The following is a 23,317-nucleotide window of genomic DNA, read 5'->3' on the forward strand; positions in this document are numbered from 1 at the left end:
TTAATGCCCAGTCACTTAAAGCAGGCCCTCTGAGCTGCCCGACAATCCCACTACAATTTTCTAGTCCGTGTGTTCTCTCCTTTCCTAGGAAATAGTACTACAACTTACCGTGTCTCCTCAATCTTCCAAGAATTGTTCTCCTGTCCTCGCTGTCAGGTGGTAATTTTGCTTTCTATTTTCTGAGAACTGTAAACAAAGATAACTCCCACAAGCTCCTACCACCCACCATGTGCATCCGTTATCTATACACTCTACCTTTTCTTCTGTTACTACTGAAGAATTAGCTGTCAACACTTCTAAGGCCAACCTGTCTACTTGTACTCTGGAGGACTGCACCCCATCTTGCTTAGTCAAGGACATGGCTACAGCAGTTCTTCCCCTTCCCTCCAGCATTGTCAATTTCTCCCTTTCTACTGGATCCATTAGAATACTGCATTCCAGAGATATGTTTTAGTATCTCTTATGTTTTTATTTCTCTCTTTTCTCTCTTTTTTTTTTCTCTCTTATCTTTAAAAATACTTTCTCAGTAGCCACATTCCCCCTGGCTACTCCCTCATTTCTCTACTGCCCTTTACAGTGTGTTTGACATAATGTCTACACTCTTGAACTCACCCCCACCACTCCAGTGAGACTATTCTTTTAAACGATACCAAAGATTTCCATGTTGCTAAACCCAAGGCTCTACTCTCAGTCCTCACTAACTGGTTCTTCCTTATCTTCCCAAGCTCTGAATGTTGGAATGCCCCTGGGCTCAGTCTTCTTCTGAAGCAACATCCCTCTCCACAGGTGATCTCACTCAGCTCCAAGACTCTAAACACCATTATAGGTTGACAAATCCCAAATTTATTGCTCAGGGAATAAACTGACAGTTTAGCTTGTCCTATATCTAATAGGCTTTTCAAATTCCTGATCTGCATGCCATCTACCCCCAAACGCTCCTTCCACAATCTTCTACATCTCAGTAAACTGCAGCTTGGTTCTCCCAATTACTAATGCTAAAAAAGTTGAGAAACATCTTAAATCTTCCCCTTTCCTCACACTCCACCTCTGCCTATCCATCAACAATACTCAAATCCTTCACTACTATCACCCCAGTTGGAAGTCAGCATCAGCCCCATCTGAGCTGTTCCAACAGCCTCCCAACCGGTCTCCCTGCTCTGGCTCTTGTTCTCAAGACAATAGCAGAGTCATCATTTTACTCTTCTGCTCAAACCTTCCAGTGGAGTGAGCCCTCCTCACTCCTTCATGGCCAGCGTCCTTACAGTGACCTAGGAGGCCCTGCATGATTTCAGCCTCTCACCACCTCTCTGGCCTCACCTTCTACTGTGGTTTCCCTTATGGCTCAACTCAGCCACAGAAGCCTCATTGCTCTTTCTCGGATATGCCAAACAAGTTTAAGACCTTTGTCTTTGTCCAAAACAGTCCTGTCCAGAATTGACAAGGTAGGTTTCCTTTTTCCCTCAGGTCTCTGCTCAAACACACATTATCAGTAAGTCCTTCCCTGACAGTCTAGAGAGAATATCACCCAATCACATCCCCTTTCTCCCTTGCCTTGCTTCATTTTTCTCTAAAACATTTATCACCATCTGACACACTAAATATTTAATTTTATTGTTGTTTTTGCCTGGATCTCCTCACTAGAATGTAGGCTCCATGAGGGCTATCTCCCTAGAGCTTAGCACAAATTTAGGTGCTATCTCTTTGTTGAAGTTTTCTTCACTAAGCTTCTAGGGCACACTCACTTTTGGTCTCCTATTATCTCACTAGGTAGTCCCCTTTTATCTCCTTGCTGGAAAATGAAAAGGACTGAGAGGGTACAAAACCGATTTCAGAAAGATAACTGGTCTTCTACTAAGTTGGGTGCGACCCATGGCAGCAGGAAGACCAGACCTATCCTCTAGGGAGAAAGATACTTTAGTACCCAGGGATACCAGGAACTTACTTCTATGTATGCAAATAGGACATGTGCAGCAGGACAGCCAACATATGGAAGGAAACTGGCTTTCTCCTACTGAAAAGGAAACCACTTCCTAAGTGAGAGAATTTTAAATTTATTTTTTGTTGCTCTAACCAACAGAAAACATAAAATAGAATTCACCATATAGTCATAGAAACTCTGAAAGAACTCCTAAAGTAACTTATTTTATAAAGAGAATAGGTAGTCCCTAATTTATCTGGCCATGGATAGTAGATATAATTATAATAAAAAGGATAAAATTAACATTTTTCTACCATAAAAACAAAGCTGGCTGAATTTAGGGAATAATATTGAAAAATGCTCCTGATAAAAAGTTAATAAAAAGAAATAATAAAATAGCATTTCCCCTTAAGTTATCCAACCTCGTAAGGAATGACAGAGGAACTGTCACAGATTGAAGGAGATTAACAAGAAATAACAACTAAATGCAATTTGGGACCCTCGACTGAATCTTGGAACAGGAAAAAAAAAAAAAAAAAGACACTAGTGGAAAAACTGGTGAAATCCAAATAAAGTCTAAATTTAGTTTAAAAACAAACAAATCCAAACGAAGAAAACCTCCATTCAGTACAAGAAACCCTTCCTCAGCATCTAGCACATATCTCTGCCTAAGTACTTGCTCTACCTGGAAGTTCCACACCTTCCAGGGCTGGACACTTTCATTGTTAGAAGGTTCTTCCCTGTATCCCTTTGAGTTACAGCCCTTTGTAACTTCACTCAGTTTAGTTCTTCCTTCTAGAACTATGAACATTAAGTCTAACTCCTCATTACTTGGTCTTCACATATTTATATTCTGCCTCAAGTTTCTTTTTGAAGCTTGACACACCCAATTCCCTTCATCTGACACATTATGATTTTTACATCCTTTATATTCTTGTCACACTTTTAAAGCTCTCCAGTTTGCCCATGGCCTTCTAAAAATTAACGCTCAGAATTGAACAGTAGAATAGAGCATTTCAAACTATTTCTCTTGTTTTAGATACTACACTTCTGTGCCTAAAACTGTCCTGCACTTTTTAGCAGCTACATCACATTGATCATGAATCATTTACCCATACTTGTGTAATTCAATGCCTAATCATTCAATCCTATGACCTTTTTTTCTCCTCACAGAATCATACTGGCAAGTGGTAAAGTGAGATGTCTGTCCAGAGTATTCTCTATGAAAAGAGAGTCTTCATTCATCTGCAAGCTTCATCTGAGAGTTAAAAATCTCAACTGACCCTTGCACCTAGTCACATACACACACTTTAAAGCTGCTGTGCACCATTTTCCAGAACCATTTTCCAGAAACCAAAGCGTCAGATCCGAGTTCCGCAACATCTCTTCCTGGGCTTGAGTCATCTATTATGCAAAGCCAGCTCATTACTTCCTTGTATCTGAGCATCATCAGTCTATTTTCTGACCTTTCACCCTCAAAATCCCCAAATCCCTTTGAAGTCAAAGCATCAGTCATTTTTGTCAGGTGTAAAAAACACACATAGCACGTGCACGGGGATGCTCTGATGTCCAAATATGCAAAAACTTGAACATTTAGAGATCGCTTAATCCCTGCTGTTGCATAATTGGCCTTGATGAAAACATAGTATCTACAAAGAAGCCTTCCCTCATTTGTCGCTTTGGGGACAGGGTGTTCCTAGTCAGGAATGGGATGCCAGCAACATTCGGTCACCTCACACAACCCCTAAAACGAAGCCGAGGCAGGCGGCTTCCCAGGAGTGACATCGCCGGCCGGCGCTCCCGGGACCCCCTCACCTCTCTTGTCCAGGAGCCACATGAACGCGAAGCAGGGCATGAAGCCGATGGGCCCCCAGAGCACGAGGAGCGCGATGTCCCAGCTAGAGAAGCCGTAGGCCTGGCGCGCCGAGTTCTGGATGGGGCCCCAGGTGTTCCAGACCAGGCCCTGCACGAACCCCAGCAGCGAAAAGAGCAGCAGCACCAGCCAGCGGCGCCCGTACACCCTCCCGGGACTCGGGGCTGCCGCGGGCAGTACCGCCGCCGCCGCCTCCCCCCTGCTTCTCCAAGCAGCCCCCGGCGCAGGCCCGAGCCCGGGTCCCAGCAGCGGTTGCCGCTCCTCCTCGCTGCTCCAGCCCGAGCCCATTACGACGCGCGGCCCGCGGGGCCGCTGCCCAGCGCGGATACTGTCAGAGAAGGTGGACGCCGAGGTTGCTTTGGTCGCCCTCGGCCTCGCGGCCGCGTTGCTGCGCCTGCGCCGCGCGAGCCGGCCCCGGTCCGGGAGGCGGGGCAGGTGCGACTGGCGAGGAGGGGGCTGGGGTGCGGGAGCCGGGCTAGCCTCTCGCCGGGTGGTGGAGAGGAAACCTCGGTGAGAGAGGGAGTGGAGCCGGTGTCCCAGAGCGGGGACCGGGAGGAATTGGGAAGGCAGAGAGGAGCGCCGCTGAGCCCGAGGAAAAGGAAACTCCCGGAGGGGCTGTAGTACAGGAGGCTGGGCTAGGAACCCGGGATTGCTGGGGGAAGTGTCCAAGTTTACGTCCTGTGCCTAATAACTCGGAGATCTCCAATCACTTAAGCCATATATTGCTTGCTTCTATATTGGGTTTATTCTCATTTCTGTTGGGTTTATAACTTCATGAATTAGAGAGGGAGATAGGATAAGATTTAGGCGTAGTACGGAACCCAGAGGATTGCCGCATGAAAATCATTTGTTTTTTATGTACAGTAAGTACAGCCTTGTTTAATCAGCCATTTTTTGTGTGCTTTACATACCCAATGAGGAAATTAAAAACGAGTCAATTTCATTCATGTATATATACGATATAGATCTCTTTCTACTCTTTTGCCTGTTATTAATAGAAAAGCAATAAAGATATTTTGATTAAAGCTGGAGGATTTTTGCCCCCAAATGACCTAGATTCATCTCCAGTTATTATGATTTTGACTACACGAAGAGTAAACGGGAAGAGTGGAGGTTGTCGATCTCTTGACCAAGCAACCGGTTATTTTGATACACAAATCCAAAAGCCTGACAGCTGTCGGTTAGTGTCCTTGAAAACCTAAGTCAAGCGATTTGGCTTGTTTTGGTCGGGAAATGAGTCACAGGCAACTCAATTAAAGAACATGTGCCTGAGGTTCACATTGCCCGGTAGCCACGAAAACCAGGTGGAGTCATTTTGCTGCCAGAAGGGCAAGAGAGTCGGGAAGAGAAGGGGAAGAGAAGCGTGAGCTCTCCTGGTATCCAAGGCTAAGAGCGACTGCAGAGTAAGCAAACGCAGAGCCACTTTCCACTGCTCCGAGCCCCACAAAAAAGCAAACCATTCCCTAAAACTCCAATACTGTTGGGAGGAAGAAAGCGCCAAGGCGAAAAGGAATGACTAGAGGAAAACCAGAAAAGAAGCCAAGAAAAGTCTACACCGGAAGACGATTACTGTCTGGGGAAAATAAAAACCACCGCAACCGCGATCACGTGCTTACATTTCCACCACTCAAGAATCAAAATAAACCGCGTGGCCCCGCCCAGTGCCCGTCACGTGACTTTCACGCTCGTGCCGCTTCCGGAAGAGCCTGCTAGCAACCGCTGCGACTCTTTCCTGTGCTGCGGCTTCAGACCCCGGGTTTTGGCCTCTCTCTGACCCGGCTCCCGCTCCACTTCACTTTTGGGTTCGGGTGGAGCCCGTGTAGTGATCTCCATGGCAGCAGACTCCGGGGCGATCACTAATGAGGACTCTGAATCTGGAGAGGAAGAAGGTAGGTGCTAGGCAGAACTCAGACCGTGAGTACAACCCTGTGCCAACTGACTCTTGGCACCTCTCATGTGGCCGTTTGTCTCTTCGGCCCTGCAGTAAGCTATGAGGAAAACTATTTGCTTTCTAGTGAACGTGGCTTTTTTCAAATTGTAGCACCCAGATTTTTGATCATCGTATAGGTCCAGTATCTCTCTATCCTGCCAGTGCTGTTTCACACATGAGGGTGTTGTGACTGTTACAGTGGATTGAACCACCCTTGAGATAAGTGGAGATATCTGGGACTTTTGTGAACAGGAGTATGATTTCAGTGGAATCCTGCTTTAGAGAACGGATGAAGTTTGAAGGCCGGTGAGCCTGAGATCCCTGTTAGCATTTATTGAATGATTGCTCCGTGCCTGGCACTGTTCTGGGGACTGCCATGGGATCCAGAGACTTTTGATTGTATATAACACTGCCTTTTCCGGGTTGAGTAGAGGGACCTAGAAAGGAAAAAGAATGACTAATGCCTGGTAACGTGAATACTATTAGTAGTGCACACTGAAAAAGTCCTGGGCAAATTGATGACATTATAAAATGAAAATGGTCAACCTCTTGAGTATTCACTCAGTGTGGGCCTGAGATCCTTCTGATCCTCTGTTTCTATAGTAACCTTACTTTCTTTCCCCAATGACAATTCCCCAAACTCTTTATATCCTCTCTTCATCTCTTCCTCACTTCCAGCTGATGACTTTGCATGTCAGGTCAACTCTGCATCTAATCTACTTTTTTCCTCCTCTATCACACCTTTGTCCAAATCATCCACATTTCTCACCTAAACCACTATTGTATCTTCAGGCCTTGTGTCCCCATTTCCTTTCTTGTGCCCCTCCAATCTCTTCTCCATTCAGTGGCAAAAAGTGACACTCTCTTACTCAAAATTCTTCAGTGAAATCCATTGCACTAAGAACTTAGGTTAAAATCCAAACTCCTAACCACGGCCTACAAAAATCCTTGGTCTGGATTCTGCTGATGTCTCCAGGAGCATCTCTTGTCACTCATCACCCCCTCTGCTCTTACCTGCTTTTCATATAACTGGCTTCTTAGTCTTCAGATTTTAAGGTATGTCACCACCTGAGACCTTACCAGATTAACCTATCTAAAACAGTCATCGTAGTTTTCCTCTGACCCTTAACCCTAGATGTTTTATAATACGGCATCCTGCTTCCTTCATTTCACTTATCACAATCTGTAATTACTTGTTTATTATTGTTTCTTCCCTTAGACCTTAAGTACCTTGAGGGCAGAACATATATCTGTGTTATTCACAATGTTTGCCCAAGCAGCAAATACAATGTCAGGCTCCTAGGGGGTACTTAATACATATTTGTTGAGTGAATGAATAAGAGAACCTCGTGCCAAGTCCAGAGGCAGGAGGAGAAAGAGCATGGCATAGTCCAGGAACTGAAAGAAGTTGGTATAAGGAATGTAAGAGACAGGGATCCTGAAGGGCACCTTATACCAAGTTAAGGAGTCTGACAGTGTGAAGCCTTTGAGAAGCTTTAGGTGGGGGAGTAATGGGGGAGGAACACAATAAGATTTGGTTTTAGGAAGATCACTGCGGCTGAAGGGTGGAGGATAGCTTGGAGGGAGAAAGACTGAAGGACAAGGTACTTAAACCCCCTTAGCCACAGCACCCTCCTCTCTAAAGTGCATAACTATTGTGAAAATTAAAGATACTTGTAGATCATCTAGCATAAATGTCTGGCAGGAATTACATATTCAGTAATGGTAGCCATCTTTATTGTTAATAAAAAGTGCTGGCATTGGTGACTGACTGATGTTGAAACTGAGAGAAAAGAAATTGGAGATATCTCTGAAATTTTTCAGCCTGAGAAATTACATGTAAATTAGGAACCTGAAGAAGAAGGAGGTGGCTGGGAGCACTGTTGAGTTTTAATGTGAATGCATAGCATTTAGGTTTGGGAGGATAATGCAAAAGAAGATGTTAAGCATGTAGCCGGGGAAGAGGAGGTTTTTATTCAAATACCATAAATTCACCCTTTTAAAATGTTTTTAGTATGTTCACAAAGTTGTGCAGCCATCACTACTATAATTTCAGAACATTTTCATCACACCAAAAAGAAACCTGGTTCCCATTAGCAGTCACTCCCCATTCACCCTCTCTCCATCCCCTGGCAATCACTAATCTACTCTGTCTCTATGAATTTGCCTGTTCTGGGCAGTTCATATAAATGGAATCATAATATGTGGCTTTTTGTGTCTGGCTTCTTTCACACAGCATAATGTTTTCAAGGTTCATCTATGTTGTAGCATGTACCAGTACTTCACTACTTTCTGTGGCTGAATAATATTCTGTAGTATGGATATGCCATATTTTGTGTATCCATTCATCAGTGGGCATTGGGTTTCCACTTTGGGGCTGCTATGAATAATGCTGCTATGGACATTTGTTTACAAGTTTCTGTAGGAACATATGTATTCAGCTTCTCTTGGGCATATATCTAAGAATGGAATTGTTGGGCTATGTGGTAATTCCATATTTAACTTTTTGAGGAAACTGGTGATTCTTAATCTTGAAGTCCTAAGGAGGACTGATGAAAGTATGGATTTGCTCCCCTGAACAATATAGCATGCGTACGCATTTTTGCAGGTGACTTCAAATTTTTGTATTAAAGGATTCTCCGAATCCTATCTGTGGAACTTTCAACCCTATTTTAAACTGTCATCCTCCCCAGAAAAACCACTTTGGGGTGACTGCTTATTACCATTTCAAAGTAAGTTAAATGGGCAAAATCCTACTGGAAGAGAAGACTTTGCTTTAAATTAGATAAGGCTTATGTGAATAAAGGGTAAGAAAAATACATACATTAAATAAATGCATGTGAAAGTTTCACTCTGTTTAGTATAGTAACGAATATTGTAGGGGTCATAGAAAAGGTAATTTTTGAGCAAACTTATTACCACTCCATAATCCAAAAATATTTGAATGTACACTATGAACAGGAGACTCTTTTGTACAGTAAGGTTGAAGATAGTTCTTGCTCTTAAATAGCCTATAAATATACTTTGGGGGAAAAGAACACAGATTAAAAGACTTGTAGTATAATACATATTCTCACGGCAGGAGGCAGATGGGCTGTAAATATTACACGCATTACATGCTTTGGGCGTGAGAGGAGAAAGAATGAATACTGATTGGATTGGTCTGTGCTTCTGCGAGTAATTTGAAGGTTTGGCTTACAGTCCTCAGTCTGCACGCGGCCTCAGGTCCCACAGGCCCACTCTAAAGGACTTGAGCGCTCAAGAGTTCTGGTGTCCTTGGGGGTCCTGGAACCAGTCCCCCTCGGATACTGAGGGACAACTGTAGTTTGAATATGGAAATGAATGGAAGAAGTTGTTTCTGGCGAGGAGAGGCCAGGAGTGGAAGTGAGTAGAGAAAAGCCCAAGGCACATAGGGGGCAGAGGGTGGGGAAAAAAGCGAGGAGACAGACTGGTGCTACTGGAGTGGAATGTGCAGGGTACATAGCTGAAAGGAGGAAGATTATGTCCTTGGAGACCAGAGAGGAGCAGGGTGAACCAGAACATTGAAGTGAAGAAGAAGGAAGTCATGGGTTTCACTTTTCTCAGAAGAACAGGGTAAGGCACCCCCCTGAGTGAGGGAGTGGAGAGAGGTATTGGGGATTTGAGAGTGAAGAAGCTTTGTCAAGTTGCTGTTGGGACAGGGGTGATTAGGAGTCAATTAGTGGTGAATAGAGTGATCGGGAGCTGGAGAGGGAACCCGTGGAGGTGAGCATGAAATCATGGAACTGATCCCTTTGTTTTGAGACTGCTGTGAGCATGCTCAGTAGTTCATTTTACAAAAGTGGAGAAAACAAATGGTTAATCTTAGTAAAGTTTTATGCATTGTTAAAAATGAGCTGTGAATTCAGAAAACATTCATTTGGTGTTAGTTTATGCCAAGCCCTGGTGAGTAATGTTGATAATGCGGAGGCCATGCATGTATGAGGGGAGGGGGTATATGGAACTTTCTGTACTTCCTCCTAATTTTGTTTTAAACCCAAAACTACTCTTAAGAATATGAACTTAAACAAACAAACATGAAACTACTTACTGTTAAGAATCAACTCGAACTCTGAATGTGAGATGTTACTTCTAGGATCATACATTGGTTGAAGCGTTTCAGTGAAATTAAAAATCAATACTTTGAATCTGTCAGACTGAGACTGTATTTGTTTCCATTGGGCTCTGATAGTTTAAAATTTTTTTCTGATTAATTTTTTAAATTGAAGTATAGTTGATGTATAATATTATATTAGTTTCAGGTGTGCAACATGATTCAGCATTTTAACAGATTATACTCCATTAAAAGTTATTACAAGATAGAGGTTCCCTGGTGGCGCAGTGGTTAAGAATCCACCTGCCAATGCAGAGGACAGGGGTTCAAGCCTTGGTCCAGGAAGATCCCACATTCTGCGGAGCAGCTAAGTCTGTGCGCCACAACTACTGAGCCTGCGTTCTAGAGCCCGCGAGCCAGAACTACTGAGCCCACATGCCACAACTACTGAAGCCCACGCCCCTAGAGCCGTGCTCTGCAACAAGAGAAGCCCCCACAGTGAGAAGCCCGTGCACCCCAACAAAGAGTAGTTCCCGCTCACCGCAACTAGAGAAAGCCTGCGCGCAGCAATGAAGACACAATGCAGGCAAAAAGTAAAAAATAAAATAAATTTTTTAAAAAAGTTATTACAAAATAATGGCTATAATTCTCTGTGCTGTACAATATATCCTTGTTGCTTATCTATTTTATACATAGCAGTTGTATCTCTTAATCCCCTACCCCTAATCTCATAGTTTTAATTATAGCCAAGTTTATGCCTTGGTGAAGAGAAGGATGCATCCTTTCTAACTGTTCTTCCAGTCCTGCCCAAGGAAATATCTCATTCCAGAGTTACATGGACTTGACTTTCCTATGCAGCTGACACTCCTGCATAACTGGATTTATTCCTTTTCAGTTAGAGGTGCCATATTCTCCATGTCATTCTTGTTCTCATTTTTTAAAAGGGCAGGAGGAGGCAGGGAAGTTTGAAGAAAAACACAAGCCTGTGTGATCTTAAAAAGTGAAAAATTCTCATGCTAGAGCACTTGTGTAATTTACATGTAGCTAAGGTACTTCATATTTGGTAACGATAATATTAGAAAAACAGAACTGTTCAGTATTTTTTAAATTGTGACAAGAAAACAACATAAAATTTATCATCTAACCATTTTTAAGAGTACTGTTCAGTAGTAAGTGTATTCATATTAATGTGAAACAGATCTCCAGATCCTTTTTGTCTTGCAAATCTGAAACTCTGTACCCGGAAAATAACTCCCCTTTTCTCTCTCTCCTCAACCCCAGGTAATTGCCATTCTCCTTTCTGTTTGAATTTGACTATTTTAGTACCTCATGTAAGTAGAATAATACCATATTTGTCTTTCTGCAACTGACTTTTTACACGTAGCAAAATGTTCTCAAGGTTCATCCATGTTGTAGCCTGTGACAGTATTTCCATCCATTTAAAGGCTGAATAATATTCCACTGCATGTATAAACATTTTGTTTATCCCTTCATCTGTCAATGGATGTTTGGGTTGCTTCCACCTTTTAGCTATTATGAATAGCGCTACTATGAATGTGAGTGTCCACATACCTTTCCAAGACTCTTCTGTTGAATATTTTTGATGAAAAGAGATGAAATAACCAGTTTATTCTGAATTACTGAAAATTTACTTAGTGGAAGCTGAAGAAATGGAAACACTTTGGTAGAAATTTTGAAGGTACTTTGAAACATTTTAAAGAGCTCCAGTCTTTGAGGCACCAGTCTTTCAAGTATTAACTTCACTTAAAATATAGATTTACTTTTCTTGCTTTAGGTTTAGGAACTTAAAAGCACTATGAGTCATTTTCTGGTTCATAAATGGATTAAAGTGAGGAGGAGAAGACAATTTTCTGGGTTAACTGGGCAAGAGTTACAAGTGTAAGAAGATGGGAAGAAGAGGATGGTAAATGTCCAGCATGTAACTGTCTCCGGTTCCCAGCCTGAACCTGGTTGGGTGTTCACTACCACACTGAGCATTGGTATTGGCAAGGTCATGTCAACACAGCCTCAACACTTTGTGGTTTCTTCGTCGGCACCACCTTCTAGATCTTGAAATTCAAAGGGTTTATGACAGTTCAGCAGCAGCAGAATTTTCTTAGTTCTTATTGACATTTTAAAATAATGACTATAAAATTAAAATCATCTTTGATGTAAGTTTTACCATTCGGTCTTCAGTCTGAATACAGTCATTTTGTTAAGTAGTACTTGCATAATTCCATCAGCATTTTTCTGACCTGGTCTAAATGTTCATTATTTTTTATCCTGATATCTACCATTCCAGATGGTAGATGACCCTTGTGTGTATATACAGTAGTCATCAGATTGATGAAGCCATCATAGGCTTACCTGTATATATTTAGAAATAAATTAGCTCCCAATGCTAGGACCCAATTTTTTGTTCATACAGTATCACTGTGGTGAGTCTCTGCATTGTAACTTGAGGCTTACTCTGATGTCACCTTCTGAAAACTTTTTAATAAAATATAAAACTATTAAATTTAAAATTAATAGTTATTAAAATTATACCTGACATGAGAAGTGAGTTCATTTCAATTTCAGGATCTTTGTCTTTGTTGTTTTCTATCAATATTAGGAGCATATTCTGGAAACTTGGTATTTCTTGTATTAAATTCTAAATCTCAGATACAAATCCAAGCCAGATATTAATTGACTGAAGCCAGATTGCTAGCAAATTCAGAGAAATTAGGTTTCAAATTATCTTGTCCTTTGCATTAATTAAAGAAAAAATTAACTGAGAAAAAAGTAAATTGCTTTTTGATGGTGTTTCACCATCTCCGAAGAATTGTTACCAAAGCTGTAATAAATCATCTGAATAACATGCTACATTTGGAGGGAGAAGAGACTATTGTGCGACACCTAGATCACTAATCATTTCTTCCAGCAGTGTCTAAGTCATCTAGTTAGAAATTGCTGCTTGCTGCAAGTTTAGACCTAAATACATTTACTCTTTAAAGGCTTTTGAGGTTGCTTCAGAATTTTTATAGCACTTTGCAAATATCCCTGGCATGGAATGACTGGGTGCATCCCTAGGCTATTTAATTAATACAGTGTAGATTGTATTCTTCTTTAAAGAAAATTGTAACACTTAAATTTGTTAATTTAATAGCCCAGTTCATTGTTGATTAAACGATCAGAACCCAAATTACTTTTATCTCACAACCAGCTGATTGTTTTATTTCACTGATAGGCCTGAAATCTGCAAGTATGTTAATTTCCTGTTATGGTGAGCATCCTACTGATCTACTCTGCATATGCTTTATAGCACTTTTCATTCATTTAGCAAATGTTTGAGCATTTAATATATTCCAATCACTGGGCCTGGTACTTTCTCAGCAAACTTTAGTTTTTAGGGTCTCCTATTAAATAACCTTTGGGATGTTTGGCATTTTTTGATCAGATCATTAAATACTTTTTTAGAAAATTTAATGTTATGTTAGAGGAAAAAATATTTATTTACTTCTTTGAAGCTCCTCTGTCAAAACACTACTCATGTGTTACTAATGCCCACGTGCTTAGGTGTACAAATACGAGAACTGTTTTGAAAACATTCAAAGCCATGTGATCTATTGGCTCTGATTTAAGATAAGCAGCATGAATAAATCGTCACCCCCAAAGGACTGGTGCTTCTGTTTTTCTCTGCCCTTTAAAGTTCTAGAAGCAAAATGTTCAAAGCTTGAACATTTTACAACCGTAGAACTGAAAGAATGTTATAGTGAGTCCCACCAGCCATGATTCATCCAGCCTAAACTAAGCCACAGAGCACTCTCTAGGGAGAATATGGTTGTCCTTGAAAACCATAGCCTCAGAAGGCAAGGTGCTATACCAGTTATGAACTAATAACAGAGTCCTGTCTATGAGTTAGTGTATTTATGTGAAAGGGTTCAAGGGATAGAATTTTGCTGGCTTTGGTTCAGCGGCACAAAGATGGACATCTTTGCATTCTTTCAGCCGGTGTTTGCAATTTCCTGGGCCTTTCTTTTATCTGTCGAGATGGTTAACCATGATGTCTGTTTTCCAGGCAGGATATAGGAGAGGAGGATAAGGGGGAAAGGCTGACTCAGCAACTTCCAGATGTATCTCTGGCCACTCCTATCTGCATAGGAATCTGGGAAATGTAATTTTTCAGCTGCTCCCATTGCCCAAAGTTCTGTTAGTGAGGAAGAAGGAACCAGTAGTGGGTAAGGTAGGCAACTAGCAATCTCTACTATAGGTATTAACTACTCCCCCCCACCACACATACAAACATGTGCACAAACCAGAACATTCCTCTCTCCCCAACAACACATGTGGATTTATTATCTATGGATCCATCTAAAGCTTCCCTGCACCAGCTTATCTTTTCGGGTTACACTGTCTCTCTGTTTTTAGTGCTAGTGTAAGTCCTACAGTTTTAATTCTCTGGAAGCAGGATTATGTGGTAGAAAGAGCATCGGACTTGGAATCAGGGAACCTGACCTATAGTCCTATCATCACTGGTGTTTTGACCTTTGACATCTGAACTTCCATTTCTTCATTTGGATAATGGAAATAAAATACCTTCTCTACCTGTATTTTACAGCCTTCTTAGAGGATCCAATGAGCACTTTTATTTTAACAAAAGTGTGTGACAAATAGTAAAGCCTTATACAAGTAAATATATGGTATTGTTATGATGATGATGATCAAAACCAAACTCTCATCTTCCCAACAGAAGGAGATGTCACTCCTAACCTTTCTCTCGTGGCAAGTCACAAAGTCTGGAAACCTCAGTCTTCCTTACAGCTGCATCTGCCTCCTACCCCACATCTCTTCAGTCATAATAGTCTTTGACGTCGTTCTCCTAGTATTTCTCCATCTCTACCATCTCTGCCTTCCTCACTGCCACCCTTTGTTGTTCAGGGCCTTATTACCACTCTTCTCACTTGGCTGTTGCAATAACTCTCTGAGTCAGTTCCAGTCCCTACAGCTCCACACATTTCTACAGAGCCCTCATTTTTATTGTTAATGAATTGAATGTACCAGGGGACTGTACTATGGGAGAAATATTTAGTAAATTATTTTTCTACTTTTGAGACATTTGGTTGTTTATATTTTCAGGTTTTTTATTATGGTAATAGATATTTTATGCATATGTATGTACATATATATAGTATAAATGAATATGTATGTAGCTTATGATTATTTTGTTAAAAGCAAATTCCTCTAACATGAGTTATTAGGTTAATGGGTGGTTCTTTGAGACTTTTGCATCATTTTCCCAGTTGTTTCCCAAAGTGTAGTACTAATTTATATGTCACAAACAACAGGTATTATCATGAATGTATTGCAGCTTTTCATGGTCTAGCAAAACTTTAAAAATATATAATAAAAAATGTGACTTGTCCATTTTCGTACACAGGGAATCCAGGCACTCCAAGTCCAGGAAGACTTGGTACATTGCAATCTAGGTAACCCTGTGCTTACATTTATAGGCTGGCATGGGTTAAGACCTTTTTTAAACAATTCCTGGTTACAGCCTGTTTTCCTTAACAGGGCTCTTCAGTATGTAAAGGTCACTTAAAGATAAACTTGGGCCTTCTTTTACATAGAGACCTAAGAGTGCCTTCTGTCTTCCCTACTCCACTAGCCCCACCTCTTGCACTTGCCCATCCCCTGAAGCACCCGCACTGATGTCCTCACATGAGAGCCCTGACTACACAGAAGGGGCCAGAGTGTTCTCAGATGTCAACTGCTGAGGGCTTAGAGCCTGCTCGCTTTCACCACTGGTTTAGGAGAGGTTTCCGAGTTTTGCCCTTGTCTGAGAAAGGAGGGCCAAACTGACCTAAATTTTCATTTTCTTTAAAAAAAGCCTCACATTCAGACAAGTACAAATTACTCAGGTTCCTCGATGAGTCCTTCTCCATCCCTCGTCCTTTTGTCATATAGTTTAGAAGAAGGTTGGTTGAAGGGGGAATTTGGATTATTCATGAGCTTTTCGTAATTTTTTGAGTAAGTGGAATTACAGATTAGGTAACTGACATAGAGGGTTTAGCTGATTGTACTAGAGAATCATATATTCATGTTTTGGGGATCAGAGTATGAAGCTTTTTTTTTTTTTTTTTTTTAAAGTTTTTCTTTTTTTAATTTTTATTTATTTATTTATTTATTTATTTTTGGCTGTGTTGGGTCTTCGTTTCTGTGCGAGGGCTTCCTCCAGCTGTGGCAAGTGGGGGCCACTCTTCATCGCGGTGCGCGGGCCTCACTATCGCGGCCTTTCGTTGCGGAGCACAGGCTCCAGACGCGCAGGCTCAGTAGTTGTGGCTCACGGGCGCAGTTGCTCCGCGGCATGTGGGATCCTCCCAGACCAGGGCTCGAACCCGTGTCCCCTGCATCAGCAGGCAGACTCCCAACCACTGCGCCACCAGGGAAGCCCAGAGTATGAAGCATTTTTCAACTTTCCCCCGAGACTTTCATCTTGAGATGTCTTTAAAGAGAAACTTACTTGTTCTTTAATTTTTTTTTTTAATATATTTTTAAATAAATTTATTTATTTATTTTTGGCTGTGTTGGGTCTTCATTGTTGGGTCTTCGTTGCTGCGCGCAGGCTTTCTCTAGTTGCGGCTAGAGGGGGTTACTCATCGTTCTGGTGCACGGGCTTCTCACTGCGGGGGCTTCTCACTGCGGTGGCTTCTCCTGTTTCAGAGCTCGGGCTCTAGGCGCACAGACTCAGTAGTTGTGGCGCACTACTGTGGGCTTAGTTGCTCCGTGGCATGTGGGATCTTCCCAGGCCAGGGCTCGAACCCGTACCGTCTGCATTGGCAGGCGGATTCTTAACCACTGCGCCACCAGGGAAGTCCCTACTTGTTCTTTTATTTAACAAATATTAATCTTTACCCTCCTATCCGGGATTAACATTCTATGATTGAAATTTATTGAAGTCCTCAGTAAGTCACAGTGTTAGTTTGTGCATATTCCCTTGTACAGTTTATAGATGCAGTCAGAATCAATGATTAACACTGATATCCACCCTAGCACATATTTTATCTTTTTAAATCTTGCAATAAAATAATCCCCTCTCCTGCTCCCCATCCACTGCTGTATGAATGCGGTAGTCTTTTTGGCAAGAACATGTGCTATATCAAGTAGAATTATTGCTGAGTCCAGCAACTCTAGTTGTTCAAGAGTAGGTTCCATCAGCATTTCTTACATAATTCTCTATTTAGGAAATAATATTTTCAAAAAATTGCATCTTTTAAATGTATATAAATACTTGGAAAGCCTTTTTAAAAAAACATTTTTGACATTGAAGATTGTAAATATTTTCCAACATTTACAATTTAATATTTGAGAAAAATCATTGAAGGATTATGGCTCTTTGAGGCCAAATATTTATGTAAACAGTAATAAATGAAGAGTAAATGCAGTGCAATTACACAGAAAGATTTGCCATAATAGAAATGATATTAGCTATTTATTCTTCATATTATATGAAATAACTTTTAAGTTATTTATTTCTCTCCCTAGGTAAACATGTCAAACCTTTTACACCAGAGAAAGCGAAAGAAATTATAATGTCTTTACAACAACCTGCAGTCTTCTGTAACATGGTTTTTGATTGGCCAGCCCAACACTGGACTGCAAAACATCTTTCTGAGGTCCTTCAGGGCAAGCAGATACGATTCAGGATGGGAACGAAACACACAGATACAGGTAGGACTACAAGGAATCATCATCATAATGTCTCTTCAGTAGCATTCCCATATTCTCAACCGTGGTTTCTTTATCTCTAGAGAATCCTTTATTTCAAATCCTCTTTTGGACCATTTTCAGATAGGAAAACTTCATTAGAGATTTTAAAAGGACAGTTTAAGATAATTTTTTTAGACTAAACAACCTATAATTTATAACCCCACATAAAATGTATTTGTTCATGTATCATGGTTCATTGATCATAGTAGACACTTAATAATAATAAATATTTGTTAATGTGCTATTATTTATGTGATTGAAAGAGACCAATACTAATCTAACAATCCATTCTACTTTTGACTCATGTACAATGTGTCCTTTTATTTGTCGCCTCACTCACTATTTATAGTGCTCAGTCTGGGTGTAATTTTATCTCTCTGCTTTATCAGCTGCCTGACCTCTATTGCATTACATAAATGTGAAACATATGTGAAGCTGTTTTTTTCATCCTCTTAAGAAATTTGATTTTGCCAGCTCCCTCTTCTTCCCTGAAGACTTGTAACAGTTTGATTTTTTGCCTTAAGCCAGATAAAGCAATTACTGTTACTCTAAAAACAGTTAGTTTATAGGAAAGAAAGAGTTTACATTAGAAACTGTTTCTAATCTAAAGAAGTCCATGACCACTGTCTGACTTCAGAATATGTGTTTAACTTCTATTTAAATATGGGTAAACTTGGTAGTCTAGAAATTCATAGTGTTTTAAGCATTGCTGTGAAGTGGCTCTAAGAATATCTATTAATAACTCAGAAGGAACCAGAAAATTACCCAGTTTCTCTTCCAGCTTCTCCAAGCTTCGTTTTCTCATGTTGATCTTCTAGGATATCTCATATAATTATTGGGTTTTTGGTGTCTGGAACCCCTTTGTACTCCAGTGACAGGTAGAGCAGGATTAATAGACCCGAAACTCTTTGGCATCTCATTCTAGTCACAGACCAAAATGTTTATTTTTAAATTAAATGCTAGACCAGCAGCAGCTATGTAAAAATCAGCTTGTGCTCTTTTCTTCTTGATTTTAGTTAGATAAATTTTCCACTCATTGAAGTGTCTGTTAAACAATAATTTGAAGAAAAATAGAAATTGTAATTTTTTCACCTCCTGGTTAGACTCCAAATACAATACTACTACTAAGAGCTATTGAGAACTGTTGTGTCAGGCACTGTTCTGAGGGCTTTATACATATTACCTCTCTCAATCTTCTTCAAACCCACTTGGAGTGGTACTATTATTATCCTGTTTTATAGCGGAGATACAGTAATTTGACATTTTAAAGTTAGTACTCCAGCATAGAAGAAAAAGGGAAGTAGAAAGTCTCTGCAATTGAGAGAAGCTGCTCTGAGTTTTTACTAAAGATAATTTGTTCTTTTTTAAAATTCAGATGAAATTCACATAAAATTCACCATTTGAAAGTATACAATTCAGTGGTTTTAGCATCTTCACAATGTTGTGCAACCACAACCACTATCTAATTCCAGAACATTTTCGTCACACTGAAAAATCTGGTTCCCATTAGCAGTCACTCCCCATTCACCCCCTTCTCCAGCCCCTGGCAATCACTAATCTACTTTCTGTTTTTATAGATTTGCCTATTCTGGATATATATAAATGGAATCATACAGTTGTGGCCTTTTGTGTCAAGCTTTTTTCACATATCATGTTTTCAAGATTTACCCATGTTTTAGCATGTATCTGTATTTTCTTTTTATTGCTGAATAATATTCCATCATATTGATAAACAAAATGTTTATCCATTCATCAGTTGATGGACGTTTGGGTTATTTCCACATTTTGGCTATTATGAATAATGCTACTATGAACATTTAGGTACACATTTTTGTGTGGACATATGTTTTCACTTCTCTTGGGTTAAACCTAGAAGTGTAATTGCTGAGTCATGCAGCAGCTATGTTTAACCTTTTGAGGGACTGCCAAACTGTTGCCCGAAACAGCTGAACCATTTCACATTCCCACCCCAACGTGTGAGGGATCCAGTTTCTCTACATCTGTGCCGATACTTATTCCATTTTTTATTCTGGCCATCCTAGTGGGTGTGAATTATTATCTCATTATAGTTTTGATGCATTTCCCTAATGACTAATGTTGTCAAGCATCTTTTTATGGGCTTATTGACCATTTGTATATCTAATTTGGAGAAATGTCTATTCAAATCCTTTGCTTGTTTTCTAACTGAGATTTTTTTGTTTTTATGTGTGTTTCTTTGGGGTTTTTTTGTCTTTTTGTTGTTGAGTGGTAAAAGAGATCTTCATATATTCTGGATACTAACTCTTATCAGATATATGATGTGCAAATATTTTCTCCCATTATGTGGGTTGTCTTAATAATTTGTTCTTTTTAAAGTTATTTCTTTGAGTATAAATACAGTACTTCCACGAGCAGTGTAGGGTAGTGATGTAAGAGAGCTGACTCAAGTCAGATTGCGTGGGTTCAAATTTTGACTTACTCTGTGACTTTGAGCAAGTCACTTAACTTTTCTGTATCTTAGAAATGTTTTCAAGATTAAATGGGTTCATATTCATTAAACATTTACAACAGTGCCTAGCACATAGTAAATGCTCAAAAAATATTATTTAAAAGTAGAAATAATTTAAAAAATTAAAATATACCTTCTCATTTTAGAGAATGCTGGAAAAATGGGAAGACCCAAAGAAATTTAAACACACTTAGTCCTATTACCCAGAGGCAATCACTAATTACATTTTGATACATGTCCATGCAAGCCTTTCTGTATTTTAAACATAAAATTGTGTTAATTTTAACAGCCTGTGTTTTCTCTTTTTTTACTTAACATATTCTGAGCAGCTTCTCTTGACATTAAATATGACTTTTAAATGGCTACCTAATATTCCATTGTATGGTAGTACCATAATTTATATTTAAAATTCTCCTATTTTGCTTAGATTGCTTAGAAGTTTTAAATTTATAAATAAGACTGTACTGAGCATGTTTGAAAGTAAATCTTGTCCAAGTTTCTGATTGTTTCCTTAGGATAGATTCCTAGGAGAATGACTGGATCAAAGGGTGTGAACATTATCACCAGGAGTAGCACTATCCAAGAAGCTTCTTATGCCAGAAACCTCTGAGCCATTCTGGTGGCCTCTCTAAGCGGTGTCTGGTGACTTACACCCGAAGTATCCAGCATCCACCTGCTTCTCTGTCCGAGGCCATCCTCCAGTTGGGGTTACCCTGCTCTCTCACCTCCGTGGTTGCAGTAGCCTCGTCCCTAGTCCCTGTGCACTCCCTGCCCTCCCGCCTCAGCCATTCTTCATCCTGAAACCAGAGACAGTTTAAAAAAAAGAAACATCTCATCTTCTTTCCCTGTTTAAAACCCTTAGATGGCTTCCCATTACCCTTAGGCTAAAGACCAGCATTTTTGTTATGGTATAGGAAGCTCTGTTTGCCTCCTCTTTCTGAGCTTGGGGCAAAAAAGCATTTTTTCCAGTTTTTGTATTTCCAGAGATTTGCTTTTTCTTACTTCAGGGCCTTTGCATATACAGTCTAGCCGTTCTTCTCTCTTTTCCCACTTCCCCTTACCCCAGCTTTACCTAGTTAACTGCTCTGCTTCCTTCAGATCTTGGCTCAAAGGTCGTTCCCTCATGGTAGTCTTTGTGACCGCATCTCCCTCCCTCACCCCCAAATCAGGTGTTACTATTAAGTTATCTCAGAGCACCTTGTATTTCTGAGTAACACTTAGCACAATTGTAATCACATGGTTAGTTGTGTAAGTAATTATCTGTTTAAAGTCTCTCTTCCCCTCAAGAGGGCCACGTTGTAAGGGCCAGGGCCATGTCTCATTATTGGCTGAGCACCTAATATCTGGATAGTCAGACATCTATGGAGTGAAAGAATGAAAGACCTTTGATACGTGAGGGCAAGTGCTTTGCAGAAGGGTGGTTTACATTTACTTTCCTTTCAGAACATGCAAGGGTGCCTGTTTGGCCACTCCTTTGCCGAAACTGAAATTTATGTTTTTAAAAAACTATCTTGTTGATAGGTGAGAGATGGGTGTCTCATGACTTTAATTAACATTTCTTTGCTGGTGATGTTGAACATATGTTCGTGTTTATGAATAATTGGTATTTTTGTCTGGTAATTGTTCTTTCACTTACCCTTATTAGGGTTTCAGGGTTTGGCGTTTTTTTAATAAATAAATTCCTTATGTTAATATTAAGAATACTGTGTTTGTTTACTAATGTACTAATGTACTAAACAAATGTTTCCCAGTTTATTGTTTGCCTTTTGATTTTTGCTTCATATTTTTTATAGTAAAGTCAAATAATATTTCATTAATATTTTTATTCTTATATATTTTATTTAGAAATTCCTTCTGTATCCTGACAATAGATAAATGTTCTAATATTTTCTTCTAATAGCTTAATGATTTCTTTTTTACATTTTACTCTTTATCCATTCCATATTTATTTTAGTATGTGGCGTTAACTGACTTTTTCCCAAATAGTTAAGTTGGAAATAACATCTTTATTGTAGTACCATTTACTGAATAATCCTTTTTTTCCCTATTGACTTTGAAACCATCTTTATTATATTACTATATTCTTGTATATTCCAGCATCTGTTTTTGGACATTTTATTGAGCTATCAGTTTTGGGGCCAGTAAAACACTTTTTAAAAACTATTTTAGCAACTGGTTTTTAATATTTGAAAGAACAGTTCATCCTCCCTAATCACTCTTCTTTCTCAGTATTTTATTAGATACAATTGAATTTTATTCCTCTAAACGAATTTTAGAATTAAACAGTGCGCCCACATTAAACAATGAATGTTGCCTGCCCTCAAGCCATCAGCCACTGCAGCTGCCTCCCCCCCCCCAATAATGGTGCTCCCTGAGGGGCATTCGGAATGGAGAAAAACAGGATCCTGGCCCTAGATAGTTAAGATGCATATCAAAGCAATAATATCAGTGAGCCGAGACTTTTGCATCTTCCCATCCATAGAAAAGCACAAAAATCATTAACTTGAGATGCCCGGTTTTTTTGTAATCAGCAGTAATCGTTTGATGTTCGACTCCTTTTTTTTTTTTTCCACGATAACTCCTGTATATCCTGGCACCTCCCTTACCTCTTTAGAACAGTTCCTCAGAGCATCTGAGAGGCCGTCTCCCAGACTATAGTCCTCACTAAGATACCCGAATAAAACATAACCTGCAACTTTTAGGTCATGTGTTTTTCTTTTTTTCTTTCAGTCAACAGGATTTTAAATGAAAATTCACAAAGTGCTATAAATTACATAATTTGGAAAGAATCTACCTTGTGACAATACTGTATCTTCCTACACAAGAATGTGTAATCTTCACTTACCTAGTTTGTTTCACCTCAGTAAAAAGATTTGGGGAAAAAAAAAAGATCTGGAGTTTTCATATAAGTCTACAAATTTCTTAAAATATTATAAAGTTTTTATAGCTGTTAGGAAATATTTTTGCCTCTTTAGTTTTTCAAACTGTGATTGATACACAAATAAAAGCCATTTATTTTTTGCATGTTTATTTTTTATCCAGCCAGTTAATAGTGTACATAGTTTTTTAGTTTATTCTTGTGGGCTTTTAAGTAAGACAGGCATATGATCTTACAAGCAATGATAACTTTGTTTCCTTTCTATTGAGCATATTTATTTCTGTTTTAGGTCTTGGTTAGAATTTTTCTAGAATGCTTGAAATAATAGTATTAATAATTAGCATATTTGACTGTAATGTGTCTCTTAGTTTATTTTAGGAAGCAGATAATGACATCACAGTAGCTCTTT

The 23,317-nt window shown here is 39.7% G+C and overlaps 2 protein-coding genes across 10 annotated transcripts in view; one reads left to right on the forward strand and one right to left on the reverse strand.

Annotated features, from left to right (window-relative positions):
* Positions 1–4,209, reverse strand: part of SLC49A4 (solute carrier family 49 member 4) — a 108,800-nt gene extending 104,591 nt beyond the window's left edge. For 2 of the 3 annotated variants that reach the window (XM_082459490.1, XM_082459489.1), the window contains exon 1: positions 3,734–4,209. In XM_082459490.1, the coding sequence (XP_082315616.1) occupies positions 3,734–4,079 (346 nt within the window). In that variant the 5' untranslated portion in view covers positions 4,080–4,209. The remainder of the gene's footprint in view (positions 1–3,733) is intronic. The other variant, XM_082459491.1, reaches the window with a different exon arrangement.
* The window catches only part of HSPBAP1 (HSPB1 associated protein 1), a 54,082-nt gene continuing 34,891 nt past the window's right edge, over positions 4,127–23,317 (forward strand). For 3 of the 7 annotated variants that reach the window (XM_082459493.1, XM_082459494.1, XM_082459498.1), the window contains exons 1-2: positions 5,363–5,680; positions 17,318–17,503. In XM_082459493.1, the coding sequence (XP_082315619.1) occupies positions 5,623–5,680; positions 17,318–17,503 (244 nt within the window). In that variant the 5' untranslated portion in view covers positions 5,363–5,622. Of the gene's footprint in view, positions 4,227–5,362; positions 5,681–17,317; positions 17,504–23,317 lie in introns of those variants that run through there. The other 4 variants (XM_082459492.1, XM_082459497.1, XM_082459495.1 and 1 more) reach the window with 3 other exon arrangements.

This window comes from Balaenoptera physalus (assembly GCF_965194825.1).
Source record: "Balaenoptera physalus genome assembly, chromosome: 4".
Classification (NCBI taxonomy): domain Eukaryota; kingdom Metazoa; phylum Chordata; class Mammalia; order Artiodactyla; family Balaenopteridae; genus Balaenoptera; species Balaenoptera physalus.